The sequence below is a fragment of the Apis cerana genome, linkage group LG7 (genome assembly GCF_029169275.1).
Source record: "Apis cerana isolate GH-2021 linkage group LG7, AcerK_1.0, whole genome shotgun sequence".
Classification (NCBI taxonomy): domain Eukaryota; kingdom Metazoa; phylum Arthropoda; class Insecta; order Hymenoptera; family Apidae; genus Apis; species Apis cerana.
The window spans coordinates 4,571,421-4,594,041 of record NC_083858.1 but is presented as its reverse complement, the minus strand read 5'-3'; the positions used below and the strand labels follow the sequence as shown (position 1 = coordinate 4,594,041).

The 22,621-nt window shown below is 16.3% G+C and overlaps 2 protein-coding genes across 6 annotated transcripts in view; one reads left to right on the top strand and one right to left on the bottom strand.

Annotated features, from left to right (window-relative positions):
* Positions 1 to 11,814, top strand: part of LOC107994214 (alpha-tubulin N-acetyltransferase) — a 32,158-nt gene extending 20,344 nt beyond the window's left edge. For 2 of the 4 annotated variants that reach the window (XM_062077741.1, XM_062077740.1), the window contains 5 exons: positions 1,622 to 1,763; positions 6,435 to 6,540; positions 6,743 to 6,830; positions 7,986 to 8,032; positions 11,011 to 11,814. In XM_062077741.1, coding sequence (XP_061933725.1) covers positions 1,622 to 1,763; positions 6,435 to 6,540; positions 6,743 to 6,830; positions 7,986 to 8,032; positions 11,011 to 11,293 — 666 coding nt within the window. In that variant the 3' untranslated portion in view covers positions 11,294 to 11,814. Of the gene's footprint in view, positions 1 to 1,621; positions 1,764 to 6,434; positions 6,541 to 6,742; positions 6,831 to 7,985; positions 8,033 to 8,134; positions 8,627 to 9,744; positions 9,776 to 11,010 lie in introns of those variants that run through there. The other 2 variants (XM_062077743.1, XM_062077742.1) reach the window with 2 other exon arrangements.
* Positions 11,815 to 20,462: 8,648 nt separating this feature from the next.
* LOC108002526 (polyisoprenoid diphosphate/phosphate phosphohydrolase PLPP6) lies at positions 20,463 to 22,077 on the bottom strand. 2 transcript variants are annotated; one of them, XM_062077745.1, is made up of 4 exons: positions 21,856 to 22,077; positions 21,385 to 21,519; positions 21,162 to 21,261; positions 20,463 to 21,081 (listed from the first exon to the last, which is right to left on the bottom strand). In XM_062077745.1, exons 1-4 carry the CDS (start codon positions 21,862 to 21,864, stop codon positions 20,687 to 20,689), a joined length of 639 nt encoding a protein of 212 aa, XP_061933729.1. In that variant the 5' UTR covers positions 21,865 to 22,077; the 3' UTR covers positions 20,463 to 20,686. The 2 variants fall into 2 exon arrangements, with proteins under 2 accessions (XP_061933729.1, XP_061933728.1); XM_062077744.1 differs by having other exon boundaries at positions 21,844 to 22,064.
* Positions 22,078 to 22,621: the final 544 nt, after the last annotated feature.

The window sequence follows — 22,621 nt, the reverse complement described above, 5'->3', positions numbered from 1 at the left end:
GATACTCATTTTCTTTAATTTCTTGTAAAATATCCTCAGTTTTATGATTAAATCGAAGTTTATTGACGAAATTATTAAAATTAAAAAAAAAATTAAAAGAAGTGAAAAAAAGAGATAAAATCTAAAATCTTAACTTTGGATATTTATTAATTTTTTAAATATTTAAAAATTTTTTTCTATACATTGAAAACTGCAGATGTTATTAATATATTATCTATCCAAATATTAATATATTTTTACTATTAATACAATAATTTACTGTAATTAATTATAATAGTTTATTATAGTCATGTTTAGTAGTATAATTTTTATTTTGAGTAGTAAATCTATATCGGCTTTAATATCTAGAATATCCCATTTATAATTCACAAAAAGTTTAATAAAGTTTAATCACTTATTTTCAAAATATTAAACATATTTGATTTATCAAATAATATTGTATGATATCCTGTAAAATGGAAAATTGCAAATAAAAGCATATAAATGTGACAATTATTATATTTTGAGTATATTTTGAATAGAAAATCATAATAATGGATTAATTTAAAAATAGTCTCTATAAGTTACTTTTAAAATATTTGCGATTCTTTATGATAGGAATTGAAGTGGGATCGGCTATTGATTTCTACGAATGAAAATAATTATATATCTGATATCTAAAATTTATTGTGATATTATGATATTAAAAATATTATTGTGATATTACTAATTTTCATTAATATTAATAATAAAATATTATAAACTTTAAATTTTATATAAGATTTTTTTAAAGATTTACTTTCTTTTTTCTACTGTTCTTTCAAATTTCATATTAATTGTCTATGAAATTATATTTTTAATATTTTTTTAATATTAGTTTAAAACTTTACTTACATTACTATTACTTTTTTTTTTTATTAATTTTTTTTATTATTAGCTTTTTATTTTTATTTTAAATTGAAACTTATAAATTAAATTTTTTTACAATAAGTAACGTCCAAGAAATATTTAAACAATTCAGAATCTATTCATTTATTTATTGAAATTTAGTCAAATACTATTAATACAATAGTCAAAAAATAAAATTAGATAAATAAAGTTGAAATGAAATATTAAATATTAATAAATATTATAATTTTTATTTTTCATAATCTTTTATTATATTATATTATAAATCTGTCTAAATAGAATATGAAATAGAAAATATAATTCTAATTATCTAAATAATTAATTTCAATTAATTCTCAAATAATAACTAGATTCCTATTTATATAATTTATAAAAATATTAAAAATGATATATGTATTTAATATCAAATGAAAGTACTTATTTGCTTAAAACATTAATTTGTTTTTGGTAAGAAATGTTTAGATTATGATAATAAATTAATCAATCATCTTAAAGAAAAATGTGACAAAATGTCATTATATATGAGTTTTACGCTCGAAAATACCTCAAAAAATAAATTCATTTAAATTCTTTAGCAAATTCATTTATTTAAGCATCTTGTAAAAAAAATGAAAAATGAATGATTATTGAAAAAATAAATGAATTATTCTATTTTTTATATTCATATTAAATTAATTTTAATAATTAGAAATAACTTCATATTACTAAATTTAATGCTATTTTTAATTTTCAGGAAGAGAATATTAGACCGGTGAAATTAGCAATCGATAGACCTTCAGAGAAATTTTTAGCCTTTTTAAGCAAACATTATGCTCTTACAAAGATTATTCCACAGAACAATAAATTTGTCGTTTTTCAAGGATTTTTTGACGACGGTAAGTATTTTTTTTTTCATTCTCAATCTTCTTTAAATTTTTAAAGTTAGTAGCTTATTAAAGATTATAAATATTGTTAAAAGTATAAATATTTATATATTGGGAAATATTTTATAAAAAAAAAATAAATAATATTTTTATAATTTTATTAATAATATTTTTTAAATAATAATCGTTTGAAAAATTCTATCGAATTTACATACATTTGAATAATGAATCGATATCTATTATATATCTATTATACAAATATGATAATATTTATTAATATTTTGTCTCTATATCTAAAAAAAATCTAAGATCCAAGATGAAAAAAATTCTATTTCATTTTTTTACGAATTAATTATAATTAGACTAAATTAAAATAGCAATTCTAAGACGACAATCTATATCAAAATAGAAAAATTTAATTACATTTTAAGATTGAAAATTTTATTTTTTGTGCATATTATGTACATATTGATATATACGCCGTGAACTTACATATAAAATTCAATATAATATAATATTATCTTTGAATTTTTTATAAATAACTTAAAAATTAAAATCAATGCCAAATAAATATGCATAGGAAAAAGTTATTTATAAGAAACTCCAACTTGCAAATTTAAAAAAACTTTAGAGATATTTTTTTAGAACTTTAAAGATATATATATAGCATACAAACATATATATTACACTTTTTTTTGTCCAAATTCGATTATTTTTTGATATTGTATTATAATTCGCAAATTATAAGATGAAAAAAAATTTTCAAACAAAAGTTGTCTTTTTAATGACTATCATTTAGTGCTTAATCAATTTATAATTTTTTTTCACAAAAAATTTTAATTAATAATTATCAAATAGAATAAAAAATATTTTTTTATTTTAAATGCAACCTTTATTGTACCATGATTTGATTCATGATAATACACAAGAATTTCTGGATCTCATTGTATATATAATATGTAATGAGAATCAAAAGTGAATAATATTAATTATATTTGAACTTAACACAGCATTTATTTAACTAATTAATTATTATATGTTATATTATATGTTATATTATTAATTGAAAAATTATTTGAAAAAATTAAAGTATAAACTGATAAGAGTTAGAAATAGAAAATATAATTCAATCTAATAAATGATATTTGAGATATAAAATATAATTAAATAAGTTAAAATAGTTGATCTATAAAAATATAAATTAAAAATGAATATACACAACTAAAAGAATGATTTATTTTTATTTATTAAAATGAAAATAAAATTTATTAATTTAATATTTTTTTAATCCATCTTTAACTTTTTATAAGAGCTAACCATCTTGGTATGGCTTCAACCAACTTATATGTTGTTGAAACATATATAACAAATATCAATTTATATTTTTAGTTAATTCAAACTAAAAATTTTAAAGTTTTTTTTGTTTATAATTTTTATTGTGTATAATTTCAAATTTAATATTTCTTATTTTTCCTATAATTTCTCTGTTACATTAAAATCTGGATATTGTGATGGAAAATTTAATTGATTTGAAGCATTTTGTTGCAATCAATGCTTAACAATTTTTGTATGTTTAAGATTTCGATCTTGCTAAAAGATTTCGAAAATTGAAAATTGAACTTTTAATACTTGCAACTAAATTTGTTCTTGAAATATTGAAGTATGATATAAAATATTTATTCATCATATTGTTAATAAAAGTTAATTTCTTGATTCCAAAGAAATCAAACTCAAACTATATACTATCTCAATACTATCTCAATACTATCTCAAACCATAATTATCTCCGCCATGCTTAACAGTATTAATAAAATTTTTCTAATTTCATATTTTTTTTTGTTGCATTTTTTTTATAAAAATTTCAAATTTATTTTCATCAATAAATACATAGTGTTCCAAAATTCGAGTAGTTTGTTCATGAATTTTTCTGCGAATTGCAATTGCAATCGATTTTTTGCATTTATTACTTCTTGTATGGAACACAAGCATGCATATTTTGAAAATTTAATAATCTATAAATCGTACTCACATTTATAGATTTTTGTTATATTTCAGATATTTTTTAAGCTGAATAAAAGTGAGATTTTTATTAGTTCTAGTTATTATTCCATAATTTTTCTTCATTAACTTCATAAAGTTTTTTAAAAAAAATTCAAGACTTTAAAGATTTATAGTCACCAAAAAGAAATATCCAATCAATATATTAATATGTTCTGCAATTAATTCTTTCGATGCATGAATGAAGTGCAAATTTTTAGTGTTTATTCACATCTGTTTATTATTCAAATATAAACATTTTATATAGACAATGGTTTTTACTTTATTCGCATTTATGAAATAATTTTTTTAATATAATATAATAATAATGTTATTATGATAATATTGTATATTATATATTATATATAATATAATATTATTAATTATGTTAAATAACTTGATATTATTGTTGTTGTTGTTGTTGTTGTTCTTATCATTATCATTATCATTATCATTATCATTATCATTATCATTATCATCATCATTATTATTATTATTATTATTATTATTATTATTATTATTATTATTATTATTATTATTCAAGATCAATTCTTTTGTGTATATTAAATGTATTAAGAAACTCATTTGATATTAAATCTTCATCGATAATAAAAATTTTCATATCGAAAGAATATAATTGTAAGATCTATATTGATTGCATATTTTTTACAAATTGTATATATGTAAAAAAGAATATGATATGATGTTATTAATTTTTTTGCAAATAATATTAGAAGATATAAATAATATAAATAATAAAAAATAATATTTAGAAGATATACAAAGATTAAAATTCTTTTTTTAAATAAAATCATATATTTTTTAATAAATTAATGAATAAATTATTTCTTATAAAAAATTATTAAGCCATTTGTAATAAAAATTTATTAAGAAATATTTTAACTTGAATTTTATAAAATTTATTCTATAATAAACAAGAAAAATAGGAACAAAAGAATATGGTTTTATGTATTTTTTTTCTTTTATATAAGTTTCACTCTCTATGTAAATGATGAATTGTTTTCTTTATATATTTTAATTTCTATATAAGAAAATGTTATCTAGACGGTTATTATCTAATTATTATATAAATGCGATTTTATAAAAAATAATAAAATAAAAAGATATAACTTTTATATTATATTTTTATATTAATATTTTTTATATTATATTTTTATATTATTATATTTTATATTTTTATATTATATTTACTATTATATATATATTTATAAAAAATTTATATATATATTACAAGAAAATAAAAATAAAGTAGAATAGAAGATAGATATAAAAATTGATAAAAATAAAATTTATATTATTTATTAATTGTTATTATATTAATTAATTGTTATAAGAATATTTATATTATTTTGATATAATTTTTATTTTATTATTATAAAAATTGCAAAAATTATATATTATTATCATTTAAATAAATTTATTATCTAATAAAAATAAATTTCTTATATATAAAAAGATAAATTATAATTATATATTTTCAAAATTGTTTATTTTTTATCAAAAATCTTAAATATATTAATTTGCATATATAAAACAATATAAGTATAAAACAATTTTTAATTTAAAAATTAAATTTAAATTTTTAAATTAATTTTAAAATTTAAAAATTTAATGCGAAGTCTTCAAAACATTTCTGTAAAAGTAATATTTATAGAGCAATCTATGAATCCATTATCGATCTGATTTTAAAAAATCATTAATATAACGAAAGTCTTATATTTCATTCTTCAATAACTGGTGCCCTAAATCGGTAATTCTTACTTAGAGAGGTATAAAATCCCGGTCAATGTCATTCTATGTAATGATCTTATTATGTAAACCTTTTTATCGATTCAAAACTGTCCTTCAGTGATAAACTCGTTGAATATGAGATTCTATTGATTATAATAGAATTGATCAAATTTTTTTGACATAAGATAATTTCTAATATAAAATTGATTTGATTTTAAATTATATTTAAATTATATTATATGTATATATTTAAATTATAATGTGAAAATGATTAATTATAATTTATTATTAAATTATAAATTAAAATATTAAATATAAATGATATATTAAATGATAATAATAATAGTAATATTATTCAATTGAAGTATTTTAAATTTTAATCTAAAAAATACTTATATATATAATTTGATATTCTGCTTATTTTTATTAAAATTAAAAGATATTAAGTTCCTGTTGTCTTTTATTTTTACTAATAAAATAATTATTTAATTATTTTTTATACTATTTTTATTAATATTTTATTAATATTAAATTATTTTTATTAAATTTTATTAGTATTATTATTTTATTATTTTATTAATAAAAATTAATTTATAATTACTAAAGAAAAAATCAGATTATTAAAAATTAATAACAATATTATTGAAAATAGATTTACATTATAAAAATTATTAAAATATAATAAGAAACAAAGGAACATAAAAAGTTATGATATATATATATATATAATCCAAAATAGAATAAAAAAGATTTTTATGTATAAAAGGAAGAGATTATAATTATTATTTAATATGAAAATAATTTAAATTTTATTAAATTTTTATATTTTTGGATAATTTTGTTTATGTATATATAATATTATTTATGTAATAATATTTGTTTTATATTTTACAGAACATCAGGATGTGAGAACTAATAGATACAGCTTGCCTCCAAAAAATTCGATTGATATCGGTGCATCGAACGCCATACATAATAACATTGCAAAGAGTAATTCTAGGTACATAGATTGTTATGTATAATATTTAATATAATTAAAAAATTTATAGATATTATAGATATTACGAGAATAGTATAAGTAAAGAATATTTTAAATTAATATCTTATATTAAATAATAAATTTTATGATTCTCAAAATATTTTTAATACAGTAATTATTATTATTTTACCAAAAAATCAAATTGATAATTTCTTGGTTTTAGTTTGAATGGTGTTTCTTACTCTTCCACTATTTCACGCACTTCATTTGGTAGATATGCTGCAGCACGACCGCCTTGTTCCATGGCCAATGTAAGTACGATATAAAAAATCGATAATTGTCAAATGCGATATATCATATAATACTTTAATTTAATTTATAATAAAATATAATGTTAAAAACACATATATATCTTTTTCTTTTTCTTTAAATACCGATATTTTCTTAAATACAAATTAAATATTTTATATTAATTTATTAAAATTAATATTTAAAATAATTTTAAATAACCTTAGATAAATTATAAATAATATTTTATTTAATAATATTTTTATAAGTATAATTTGCCAATTGCTAATACAAAATATTAATAGATTTTTTCAAATGATTAGTTAGTTTTAAAAAAATAATGATTGAAAATTATAGTATTCTATCTCTTAATAATTGAAATAATAACTTACATAATAATAACTTTATTTTTTTTTAAATTAATTAAATATCTCAAAAATTTTCTTGTAAATGCGTTTGTAAATGCGTTTTATAATAATATTGTTTATAATTAAGAATAAAATTTGGAATGAGTCGAATTATTTTGTAAAATGGCAAAAAATTCGAATATAATTTGAACTCTCAAAATTTCTAAAAGTCTTTTATATAAATCTTGAAAATTTTCGAAATTTTTGAAAATTTTGTCTCATTTTTATTATTTACTTTTTAGTTTTATTCATTTTTGATAATTTTGAAAATCAATGTTTAAAATGGAAATTATATAATTCTGATTCAAATTTACTAATATTGAAAAATATATAATTGTAAAAGATAAATAATTCTTAAGAATTTTAAATCGATAAAAATTTTTAAGATTTTCAGAATTTTTAAAACTTTCAAAAATTTTTAAACTTAAGAATAAAAATAAAAATTAAGAGATTTTAGTTAATATATAATATGTATTTGGAGTAATTGGAAGTATTCCAAATTTCATTATTATTCATAATAGTATATATATATATAAGATTAATATATTCGTGAGATATCTTGTAAGATTTTTTCATCTCTGTCATTGTTTAATCTATTTCTATATTATTTTAGACATAAATTTAAATTACTTTTAACTTAATAAATGAGCTTTAATCGATATTTTTATGTACTAATTTTTTTCTTGATCTCTAAATAGAATCAATCCTTCAAAGATATTCTATAAATATTATATATATTATAATTAAGAACACATAATTATTTGATTCTAGATAATCCATAATACTACCGTGCTTGGTTCATCTGCCGAGCGTACTGGGTAAGTAAAATAAAAAAATAATCATTTAAATAGTTGAATGATTCTATAAAAATTGGATTTAATTCAAATTAAATAATGATTAATTTCTTTTTATTTATGCAGAAGTCCTCTTGGACATCTAATATTTTAAAATTTTAATTAGTTTTTCAGTATTCAGATAATTCTAGATGAATAATAATACTATTTTAAATTATATCGATGATTTAAATGTGCAGTAATCAGCGATATATTAGATTTATAATATTTATTAAATATTGAATTTATTATATATATATTTATTATATGAACTTATTATATATAGGTATTCAGAGATTTAATAGCATTAATCTCATAAAAGATAAATATTAGAAAAAAATGTTAAAAGAAAAAATTTTTTTGTTTTCTAGACTGTTATTATATATCTCAATTTTTTTATATTTTCAATATTTTTCAAGAAATGAAAATGATTTTTAATTTTTTAAATGCTGCATGTAAAATCATATGTCAAAACATATGTCAAAACAAATTTACTTATATGTATGATCATAATTCAAAATTATACGATTTTTTATTTAATTTATGAGAAAAATGCTGGTTAATAAATTTTTAAACATTTTTTGTATATTTATTATTGAATATCTTAAAATTTCGATGAAAAGATAATGCATTATCTATTCTTTTCATATATATTTATATATTTATATTATATGTATATATATATATATATATATACACATTATTATATTATTACTATATATATAATTATCTATTATTAATATTGTATATATGTATATAAATATATATATATATATATATATATATATATATATATATATATATATATATACACATATGAATAAATAATAAATCATACATTACCTGTTCATCAAGATTTTAAAATATTTATATATTTATAATTCAAAGTTAATCGTTAAAAGATTAAGAAAAACATAAATAACACAACAATATATAAATAATATAATATATAAAGTTTCACTATTTTTACATTGAATATATATATTATTCCTTGCCACCACACATTTGATCGAACATTATATGTATATTTCTTAAACTTTTTTCTTGCTTGCTAAATTCTTAAATATTGACTCGAAGTTTAACTTGATCATTTTTTTTCTATAGATAACAAAAAATATATATATATAACAATTTGATTATTTTTTATTAATTAGAAAATTTTTATGTTATATATTTTTTATTTTAATATTTATTTAACTATAAAAAAATTAATTTATTTTTATATAAAACAATATAGAAAATTATAACTATAGATTATAGTATGATATTAATATTGATTAATTTATTCGTTATAAATTGTAAATATTTCATAATTTCATAAAACATAGAATGAAAATTCTTTATAGAAATTTAAAGAAATTATAAAAATTGAAATTTTAAAATAATGATAGTATATAGCTAGATAAAAGTTATAATATTTTTGAAAATGTAAAAAATTCTACAAAGAATTTTCAATATTTAATTCTTAAATAAAATGGTTATCATTTACTCATTCTATCATTTTGTTTTTGAGATACAAATATAGTTAATTTGCTGAACATGTATTTTTTGTTAGATTAATTTGCGCATGTATGTATATATTTATATTTATTTATTATGATATGTATTAAATGATCATTCGCATCTATGTAGATGATTAAAGTGTGTTCATTAAATATGCTGCATGGACTTTATATTTATTTCCTTTTCATTGACAGATATTAAGCGATTCCACTCCTAAAAGAAAAAGACCAGTTCAATATTCCCAAAATCCTCCGCACAATGGCAACATGTTCCTTTTATTCTTATTTTCAGAGTAAGTAATTTTTTTCACTTCGCTTGCAAAAGTTTTAATCCATGATGCATGATGTTTTATTTTATTTTATTTTATTTTATTTTTTATTTTTGTTAAGAAATATTTCATTATTTTCTTTGAAAACACAAAATGTTCCATATAATAAATTGCTTAATAAATTGTTTCTTCGAAAATATGAATTTTTTTTATAAACTGAATGATACATAAAAACCAATTGTTAATAAAAAAAATTTTGGGAATAAATCTTAATGCACTTTAAAAAGGAATCTATTTTTTAAAATTAAATAACATTAATTTTTTTGTTAGTTTTGTTGATTGAATCTAATAATATTTATTTGACAAATTTTTTTTCTTATTTTACATGAATTATATTAAAGAATATTTTATATATATATAAAAATATAAAAAAAAAGTTACTATATAGAAAATAGATCAAAACAAACATAAAAGTTAAAATGTTATTAATTGTAAATATTCTTAAAAATTAAAAAAATATTATTAATTATTATTAATTATTAAAAAAATTTATTATTATTAATTATTAAAATATTTAAAAATAACAAAAAAAACATCCCATTTCAAAAAAAATGAAAAAAAAACTTGAAAAAAAATAACTGATATTTTCTCCATTTTTTGAGATTTATTTTCAAAATTTTTATTAATTGAATCTTATATAACTTTTAATTTGCAAAAAAATTATGTTGAATCTATATTAATATCGAAGAAAACAATTTAAAATATTTAAATGAAACATTTTATATGAAGATAAAATGACAATTTATTTAAAAAAAAATTTTAAAAAAAAGAAAATATTTTATTTCAGTTATTTTATTATTATTTTATTCCAATTACTCCGGTTTACATTAAAAAAATATATTCTAATATTTTCTAATATTTTTTGCTTATTAAATATCTACTATTAATTATAAGATGTCTATATTTATTTAAAAAAAGAATATGAAAAGAAAAAAATATTTTATTCAATTATTTCATTTTAAATATTAAAAAAAATATTATATTTTAATATTTTCAAGTATTTTTTAATATAATTATAATAATATAATTTTATATTGATAATATACAGATGTATTATACAAATAATTATAATTATATGCATATTATCATTATATTATAAACATGACATTTTCATGGAAAGTTATTTTTTTAGTGAAAAATCGAGCACTTTGGCTACAATACAACTGAAACCAGAACGACCACGGTCATTGAGTCTTTATTCGGAAGAAGAACAGAAGCAACGTACAAATGAATTGTCAACAGTACCAACACCTGCTTTACCCGATTATCAACCAAGTCCTCTAGTTACGATTTTACGGGAAACAGAGAAAACTGAAAAAAATGTGAAATCCTCACCTTCATGTAGCCAAGAAGTAGCTGGTACCAATCAACACAGTCGATTAGATTTAAAATTCTATCATTCCCCTTTATGGTAAATAATAAAATTGAGACAATGTTTGAATTATATTGAAAATTATACTGTTTATATATGCAATAAGATTATAAAGCTTTACTTCTCAGAATAAAATATCAGTGAAAAAAAAATTTTTAAATTTGATGAAAACTGAAAAAATATAGCACTTAAGATAAATACATTATTAATGAAATTTATATAAAAAAAAAAAGTAAAAAGAAATATAGATCATAGTTAATAAAAAAGATTTTTTTTCTATCAATCAATCACAAAATTATTATTGATTATTGTTAATTTATATATAATATACATTGTACTAAATAAAAAAATAAAGAAATTTTCTAATATTTGATTATTTTTATTTAATTAATTTTATAAATTTTTAAAAAGAAATCATAAAAGTTATACATTTTAAAAATGAAATTTTATATCTGTGACGATGATCATTTTTTGTATTTTTTCGAACTTCAAACTAGATTTAATGTACAACTGTAGATTTAATGTTATATTAAGAAAAAAAAATAAAAAAACATTATTTATATATTTCATTTTTCTTATTTTGTTACCTATTTTTATTTTTCTGAATACAATATAAAAATAAAATAAAATAATAAAAATATATTAATTATTATTTCTTTTATTATTGTTATTAAAAAATACTATATATATAAAAAAACAAAATAAAATTATAATTCATGATTAATTTTAATAATTATTTAATGATTTTAAATTATCTTATTTATTATAAATAAAACTTCTAAATTGAAAATAACGACAATAATGTAACTACGACATAGTGAAGTTAGTTAAATAATGTACAGAAATTACTAAGAATTGTACAAGTTGGTATAATAGAAAAAATCGAAAAAATAAAACCATTTTTTTTTGTCTAGTAATAAGATTCTATGTTCTCAATATTAAAATGTTTTTTTAAATAAGTATTTGTAATTTAAATTAAGTAAAAATAAAAAATAATAAAACAATGAAACATATAATTACAGAACTAGTTATTTATCATTAAAAAAATGAAAGAAGTTACAATAAAATTTCTGAAATATTTAATAGAAAAAAAATATAATACAATTTATGAATATATTTAGAAAAATGAATATATTTAGAAAATTTAAGATTTATATAGTATATAAAGTATTTTATGTAAAAAAAATTCTTAATAAACATAAGTCAAAAATTATTTCTAATATAATCATTTTTTGTTTTATATTAATATTATGATTGATTTATTACTGATTTTTGGCATCGTATGCGATATTTATAAATCTTCATAAACTATTTTTTAAATGTTCTTTTATAATTTTTCTGCATTCTTTATAAATATACAGAAATGTATCAATTCTCAACCGATAAATGACTTAATGTAACTGAATCTATATGCTTATTAAATAATTCTGGAAAATCTAGAAAATTTTCTAGAGAATTCGTGAATCTTTAAAAAAAAGATGCCAAGCATATGAAATATTAAAAAGCTGTAGAAAAAATAGTAAATTAATTATGATGCTTAACAAACAAAATAAATAATTGTATTTCCGAAATGATTAAATTATTTGAGTTTATTAAGATTTTATATAAACATTACTAATATATCCCATACCATATAAATTTTAAATGATTTTTTGAACAACCTGTTAAACTAAATAATTAATATAGAAAATGTAATCTCAAATGTCTCAAACAAATTAAAAAACAGATTGAATAAAAAACTGAATATGAAATAAACGTTAGATTATTAAAATTGAAAATAATTTATAAATTAATACCTTAAAATTAATTGCTGAAATAAAAAAAATATTATCATAATAATAATATTTAACAATGAAATAAAGAGTTTATTATAAAAAGAATATTTAAATATAATAATTTAACAAACTATGTATCAATCATTAAAATAAAAAAAAGAATTCGCTATAAAATAAAGAAATCACTAAAATAAAAAAAAGAATATTTAAAAAAAAATTTTTCTCAAAACGCATTATTTTCATTGATGAGTAAAAATTTAACATATTTTTATATATATGAAAAAGAGATAAAAATTTAAAATTTTTAATCATTAACGAAGTCTAATGGGAGATAGTAAATGATTTGAGGTTGCATGCCATTTATAGATATAGCAAATTTGATCTTTAATAAATATATAAAATAGTTTTTAAAATAATTATAATAAAAAATAATAATATAATAATATTATAATATAATAAATAATACTTCAAGATAAAATAATAATATAATAAAATAATACTTCAAGATATATAAAAAAGAACAAAAATATTTTTATATTTATGAACATAAAAGTAATATTTTTTTATATTAATATATAATCATATATTTAATATATATATATATATATAATAAATACTTAAAATAATATATATATAAGGAAATTATATATAAAAACAAAAATTAATTACAGTATTTGTTAATTTATAATAGATTAAAATTTATACAACATTTGGAGAAACAAAAAATTTATATTTTAATATTAAAAAATATTGAAATTAATATTCTATTGAACTTCCATTTTGATAAATAATCTTTTGATTGATGATGTCAAATTCTTAATATTAGTATATTGTTCCATTCTTATTTTAAAACTTCTTTTAAATATTATTTCGATATTATGTTTTCTTGTATCTTTTTAATAGAATTCAAATCTGATTATTGCAGAAATATGATTAACATATTGTTAATGTATAGTATAAATATTGTAGAAACATAACTACTGCACTACTGAGCTATTTATTTCAGATAATCTTACTGAAATCTTACTGAAAGTAAAATGAATTCTAATTCCTAATTTATTCATTTTTTTGTTAATTTTCTTTTAAAATATTTAAGTATATATATTTATTTATTATATAGTCTATAGTTATTAATTTTCCAACTTTATTGTGACAATATATTTTCATATCATAATATTATTTCCTCCATATTTTATTATTGATTACGATATGATTTCTTTGAATTTATTGTACGATACAAATATTTCTTCGTTGCTATTTTTTTTGTTGCTATCTGATTGTAAAATTTTAAATTTAGATTCATCCGAAAATATTAAATTAAAAATCAAAAAATTTTTCATTGACATACATTTTTTTTGTAAATTATAATCTATTCTTTTGGTTTTATTTTGCTAATAATTAATAATTTCTTACTAATAATCTTTTTTCTATATCTAACATGATAGATTATTTTTCGAATATATATTTCCAGATATACTTCTTTGTGCGCTTCTTTTTACATATTATATACTTTTTTTTGATATTAATATCAAATAAATTAAATCTGATTTTTTTGTTTCAAAAAATTTTATTCTTTTGAAGATAATTTTCTAAATCTATCATTTTTTTGTAAATTCTCCAATTCTTCTTTTTTGTAATTTTCATTTTGTAATATTTTTTTGGAATGTTCATTTTTTAATTTGTTAACTATAATTTATATCATAAAACAATTTTTTTTATTATGTTTGAAATTTTGAAATAAAAATTTTCTCTTTTATATAATTTAAAATAATTTCTAGTAGTTTCTTTTAATGTAGTTTCTTCATTGAATTTTTACTTTATACTTTGATATTTTATCATATTGAACAATTTCAAGTAAACTGATTCTAGATTTCTTGTTGCAATATTTGTCTTTATTCCAATTTCTTTTAATATTTTTTATATATTTACATAAATATTGCACAAATATTTTTAATTCTTCAAAAATGTTATCGTTCTATATATAAACTTTAATTTAATAAGTTACCACGTATTGTAATTAACTTTTGTTTATATACATATGATAATCTATAGATATATAATATATAATATATAATATATAATATATAATATATAATATTGTATTCTCAGTATATTTAAATATATAAGAATTTAAAAAATAAAAAAAAAATGTATTGCATTAATATCAATTCAATATATGTAGAATAATAATTTAATATATATAGGATTTTATATTAATAGGAATTTAAAAATAGAAAAAAGAAAAAAAAAAAAAGAACTTATTAATCAATAAAAATGAATTGGATTTTATTAAATAACGTAAAAAATATTTTTTTTGAAATAAGATTATTTGTTAAACAATTTATCAAATTTGTACATATGAGATGTTTGACGAATAAAACGAATATAATAAAATGAAACAATATATTATTTATCATTACTATTTGTAATATTATTTATGTACTACTCATAAATCAAGTATATATAATAATATAAACAAATATTTATTATATTCAGAAAAAATATTTTTCTAACAAAATCATTTTCATACGATTATGAAATACAAATTTATTGGTATAAAAGAAAATAAATTAAAAAGTTATATTATTTGAAACAATTTTATATATACATTTTTTAAATAGTTTGAAAATATTGTATTTTTTTCATGGTAATTTGATGAAATGAATACATTTATATACCAAATAAAATAATAAAAATAGTAAAAAATAATAATAAAAATAGTACTAGCTATACTATACGAATCATATACGAAAATAGAAAATTTTGATAAATAAACTTCAGAATTTTTAGAATTTCAAATATGCTGCAGGATAATATTAAAAAAAAAATTTTTTTTAATATAAAAAATAGTATAAAAAAACGCAAATAAATTCAAAAATTAATAACGCAATTAAATTCATAAATAAAATAATTAAAATTAAATTAAATAAAATTTAAATAAAAAAATATCAATTTATATACGTAAACAAAGTGCAAATTTTTAGTATTTATTTACTATTGAATACAAAAAATGTTATTGTTGAATTAATGTTTACTTATTATTTGAAAGTAGCAAATAATAACAAATACACATTTTGTTTATAATTTTGATAATGGTTTTCATATTTGTATGAAGTAATCTCTGTTAATTATTAATAAAGTATTAATTATTAATCATTTAGTAATATTATAATTGTGTTAAAAATCCTGAGTTATTTTCTTGAATCAATTTCTTTATTTACATATATTGCAAAAAAATTCATTCACGACATCGAATATTTATCAATAATAATTTTATATCAAAAAGATTAACTTTATGGCAAAATTTATATTATTAGATATTAGATATTAGATATAGATTAGATATTAGATTTCTTTTGATGAATGTTATAAATCTTTGTTGAACTCTTTTTTCAGCATCTTTTTTTTAACATACTGTAATCTTTAGTTATTGCAATTAGTATTGTATCATTGAAATTAATATGACTCTTCCAAATAAGAGATATTAGTTATATAATCGGCCGAAATTGGATTTCACTTAAAGAATTCTTCTCTTTGGAATTAACAAAATATATGCAATATGAAAATAAAAAATAAAAATTCAAAACAAAGAATATTAAACAATATTTTTAATAAAATTTTTATAAAATGTTTATATATTAGAATTTTAAATCAACTTTATCAATTTTTATTAACGAAGTTTATTGTCAATTATTATTATTATCATTTTTTTTTCTGTAGATCTAAAGAATATTTAATTTCTTTCTTTTTTATATTTTTTATATATTATTCTTCATTTTCTATATATCATACAAATTAAAAATCTAATATGCTTACTTCAAAAGACATATTAATACAAATATATAAGATGTACAATTTACTAAATTTTATTAGATTTTCTTCTTTTAATTATACAGAATGAACAAATATATTAAACATTTTATTTTGTTCGGCACTATAATTTTTATATATTGCAATAAATCAAATATCAAGCACAAAATTGACTTGAATTATTTTGAAAAAAATAGTCAAAGTTGTTTTTTATAATATTTTTATTTAAGTCTAAAATGAAAATTTAAAAAATACATTCTGAAGATTTATATTAATTATATACATATATGTTGTTCCATTGAAATCATTTGATTAGAAACAAATAATCGAAAGAAATTAAAATTTATTTTTTATAAAAATTTTTAGAATTTAGATCGAAAATATTACAATTTTCATCATCTTTTATTGTTTGCAGTTCATAGCAACGTTAATAGATTTTGATAAAATTTTTAGGATACATATATAATTTTTAGGATACATAAAAATTTATAAAATATATTAAAAATTTTCGTTAAAAGCATAGATAAAAAAGTTAAAAAAAAAGATCCTTACTAAAGATTCGTTTCGCAAATCCAATCAATAGCGATTTTTCTAAAAATTTTTTATATCATCTAAATTCTTCTAACTTCTCAAAATAATCCAATTTTAAAGAACTTATCTATGTTTTAAAGAATATACTAACACTTTATGAAGTTATTGCATATCTATATTATAAATTCGATTATATACAAATTAATTTTGATTTTATTTTATTTGATTTTAATTTGTATTATAACTTATTAAAAATTATAATTTGAAATATAGATAAAAATATATTATATATAGTTATCATGTTAGCGATATTAATCATATTCATTTAAAAAAAACTTATATATTGATAACTTATTTCAACAAAATGATAATTAATATTGTAATAAATATAATTACAAATTCTACATTCTCAGAAGATATAAATAGCATATATACTGAATAAAAATCATTATTTGTTGTTATTATTATTAATCATTTTTTAGATCAATGTCGATATATTCAACAAAAAAAAACAAGAAAAAAGAGAAGAAAAAATATACCTGGGAGTATATGTATATGTACAATATATATATATAATAGGATAATATCTGTAAATCATGATATAAATAAAATCAGCAAGATTCTATAGATCAAAATAGAACGAAAATATTACATAAATTTTTTTGTTTATTCATAATATTTACGCTTCGTTTTCAAATAAATTAAGTTAAAAAATTAAGTTAAAAATTTTTTAAATACAAGAAATTAGCTAATTAAATACAAATAAATCGATAAATGATAAATGAAATGATAAATTTAACGAAAAAATAAAATAAAATTTTATTGCTTAAGTCTTCATTTTTAAGAAAACCGAAATTGAATACGTTATAAATCAAAAAATTATATAATTGAATTTTTAAATTTCATTTTCTTGAAAAATAGTTTTTTAATTTCATATTTAATACATAATATATTATTTTAATTTAAAATATATTCTATATTTTTTTATTCAAAATAGTTTTTCTATCAGTTTATTAATATGCTACAGAGAATTAGCTAGAGAATTTCATTTGTATTTACAAAATTTAAATTTAATTTACTTGAAAACGAAATTTCGTTATATTTGATTTTCTTCTTATTTCGAACTATAGATATAATTTTCAATCTCAATTTATAACATGAATTTCCGATTTCATCCTATATATTCATAAACTTTTTCCTCTTATACATTTATCAAAAATGTATATTATAAAATATATAAATGGTATAAAAAATGTTACTTTTATTTTTATATTGCAAGTTATAAATACTTTTTATAAATATACCCCATTATATTTAAATATATCTAAAAAATAAAAAAAATACATTTATTAAATTAATATATAAGATAATACATAATATAATTAAAATAATGATTAATTTAATTAAAATAATATATACGATAAATTAATATATAAGATAATACACACACACACACACATATATATGAGTTTATATATAATTATATACATATATAATATAAGATTCTATGTTAACGATAAAAATTTACTATTATAAATTTTTTTGAATTTTTTTTACATATTCATAAACAATGAAAAAATTTTATAAAATTTTTCATTACAATAAATTATATATATCATCAAACTATTTTGAAAATATCACAACAATCGTTTAATTGAAGAAAAAAAAGAATGAGATATAAAAAATTAGAAAAATACTTTTTGATTTCATGAAAATGTTTAAATTATTATAAAAAATTAAATAATAATGTTTGAAATCCATTTTTAATCTCATGTAATTTTTTTTTTTATTATAAATAATATTGATCGCTTTCAATTTTCCAATGAGAATTTCATATTATCACTTTTTAAATATATAAATTTAAAAATATATAAATATAAAAATTTTCACATTTTTCATAAATATAACCATTTGTAACTATATTGATTTCAATTTGTTTTCTATTTTATATCATACTGTAGCTTTGGATTCAGAAATAATACATTTAAAGTTGATGAATGTTGACATAAATTGTTATCGAGAATTGAATGCTTTTAAAAAATATTTCTAAATTGTATTTTGATTAAAATTTAGATTTGTTGTGTATGTTATAAAAGATCAAATGTAAATATATAATCATCTTTTCTTCTTTTTCTGAATATACTGGATACTATATTGGATATTAGATAGATATATGTATACTGGATAAAAAATTTTTTTTTTATTAATTTCTAATCTTATTGAATTCAATAAAATAAAAATAAGTTTCAATACAAATTATGCAATAGATGTAACTGTATTTCTACAATAATTAATTTCATTTAAAACATTACAGAAATTTGGTTATTAAAAAAATTTCAATAAATAAACAATACAAAATACCCCTATCGTTTCATCTAATACGAATTTAAATTGTTGAAATAATTTAAATAAGTTTCAAACGATATTTTTACATCTTTTGTTTTGATTTTTAAAAAAATAAAGATAAAAGATATTCCACAAATATGTTAACAGCCTACATATTTTTCTAAATTTTTATTTAATTTCGAAAAATTGCTATCTGTTATATATATATTAGCAAATATTTAAAAAATAACAAAATATATGCGTAAATAATACATATATAAATAGCTCTATAATTATATTTTGTTAAATACAACATAAAATAATATAACATAATGTAATTTGAAAAAAGCAAAAAATTTATTCAATGTTTCACATATTGTAAAAGACAAAGTTTTAGAATGCATAAAATTCTTTAAATAAGAAAATCTTATCAATATAATAAGAATCTTAAGAAAAAATAAAAAATTAATTACAAAATCTATATTTTTTAATATCTTAATAAGCGATGTATCGTATTTCTTTTTTTTAATTATTTTATAGATTTATAAGAATATATATATTATTTATTTTTTAAAATATGTTCTGATAACTAAATTTCTATAATATTTTTAATGAAATTAATTATTACATGAATATTTTTTATTTTATATATTGTATTCATTCAATGATCATATTTTAAAGTAAGAAACTGAACTTTCAATTATTAGATATTTATAAAAATCTGTAACTTTGTAATGATAAAATGAAACAAATGAAATTGTTATACAAATATAAAATATCAGATAACTATTATATTTATATTATTTAATATGAATTTACAGTTAAAATCATCTCAACATTAGATATTATTTCTTATCATTATTTTTTCTAAACTTTTTTTTCTGCTATTGATTAGAAATTAAATTTTGTTTACATTATTTTATCAAATAATATGAGGATGTTTTATATTTTTTTTAATATCAACTTATTATATATATTTAAGAAGTAAATTAATTTTAAACATCGTATTCTGCACCAGCCATTTTCTCATTAATTAGCCAAGATACTAAATTTAAACATGTTTCATCATTTAAATACAAGATATTCATAAGCATTCCTTCAGCATAACCTACAAGTAATCCTGCACAAACATCAAGAATATGATGTCTCCTCATTAAAATCCTAGACATAACTACAGCAAATACCCACATTAACAATATTGTAAGAAAAATAGCAGATACAGGCCATATATATGCAAAAAAATAAAGAATAAGCATTGAACGTGAAGCATGACCTGAGGGAAAAGCATATTTATCAGGTCCTATCGAAAAAGGATCATTGTTATGTGCTGGTCTTTTTCTTCCTGTCAATGCTTTCAATATAGCAATAATAATAATGTCTAATAATAGAGCTAAAAACATAAAATGTTAAATATTATGAAATATTAGCTTTTGACATATATAAAAAATCATTAATGGAATTAGTACACACCTGTTATTAAATTAATTTGTACTTGATACAAACTTTTAGAATTAAGAATCCAAATAAATGCAAGTGATAATGCTAACCAAATTATTCCATGACATGATACCTATATGAATAATATAAGTAATATATAAATTAATTAATCTATATTACATTATTTATTTAAGATAACTTTTGATTTCATATTTTTTATATATTAATTATATCTAACTATAAAATATGAACATACCTCTAATATCTTGTAATATGCTTTTAATTTTCTCATAGGTTTTAAATCTTCTATACATTCTGCAAAAACTTTGGTTAATTTAATGTCAAGATCTAATGTATTTCTTATTATTAGTGGAATTTCTCTTTTCTTATTCTGAAAAAATATTTTAGAAAATATCTATTTTATATTTTTTATAAAAATATATATTTATATATATATTTTATAAAAATTTTTTAATATTTCTATATAGTAATATTATTCTACATAAAATTCTACGTAAAAAAATAGTAAGTAATCAATAAATAGTAATTATTGAAATATATAATATCTACGATAAAATTAATTTTAAAAATATTAAAAAATGTAAACAATTTTTATTAACTAAAAGATTAAAATTATCATTATAAAAAATTAAAAAGTTATTAGACAAAAAATTTATATATGTAAATAAAATATAAAAACATATTTATTATTAACCTTATATAATACCTTATTCATAGTACGTTGTAAATAAACTTAGTAAAAAACAATTTTTAAATTATTAGTATTACCAGAAAATCTATTTAATGAATTATTATAATATTATGATTATAATTTGTTATGAATTATTAAAATTTATATAATATTATCTTTTTTACATATATTCATAGACATGATCTGTAAAAATTCACGAGTCAAATTGAAGCAAAAATAACGAAGAAAATGACGTCACTTATAGAATTAAATAATTATGAATAATAATTAATATAAATAATAATTAAATATTTTATATAAAAAAAACATAAAGAACGACAAAAACAATCTGAGTTTATTCAACAATAAAATTTATTTTTTTGTACTAAAATGCTTTACATTTACTTTGAACTTTTATTATTATTTTATTTATATCAAAAACATAATTATATTAGAAGTACAATTTATATATTTTTATTCTTTAATTATACATAAAAAATTTATTAAAACGATTTTATTTTGCAATTAATAATTAAAATGAATAATTTTATTTCAGAATCTATATATTATCTTTCTTAAATTAAATTAAATAATTAAATTAAAATAAATAACTAATTATAGAAATAATAAAATAAAATAAAATATTTATTTCAAATTTAATAATGATTAAATTATATAATTTCGTATATATTATTTTGAAAATTCTATTATTTTATATTAATTTATGTTATATTATAGATGATTTTATCTTTACGTCAAAGCAATTATCTAAAGCTATATCTATAAATATATATCATCATCT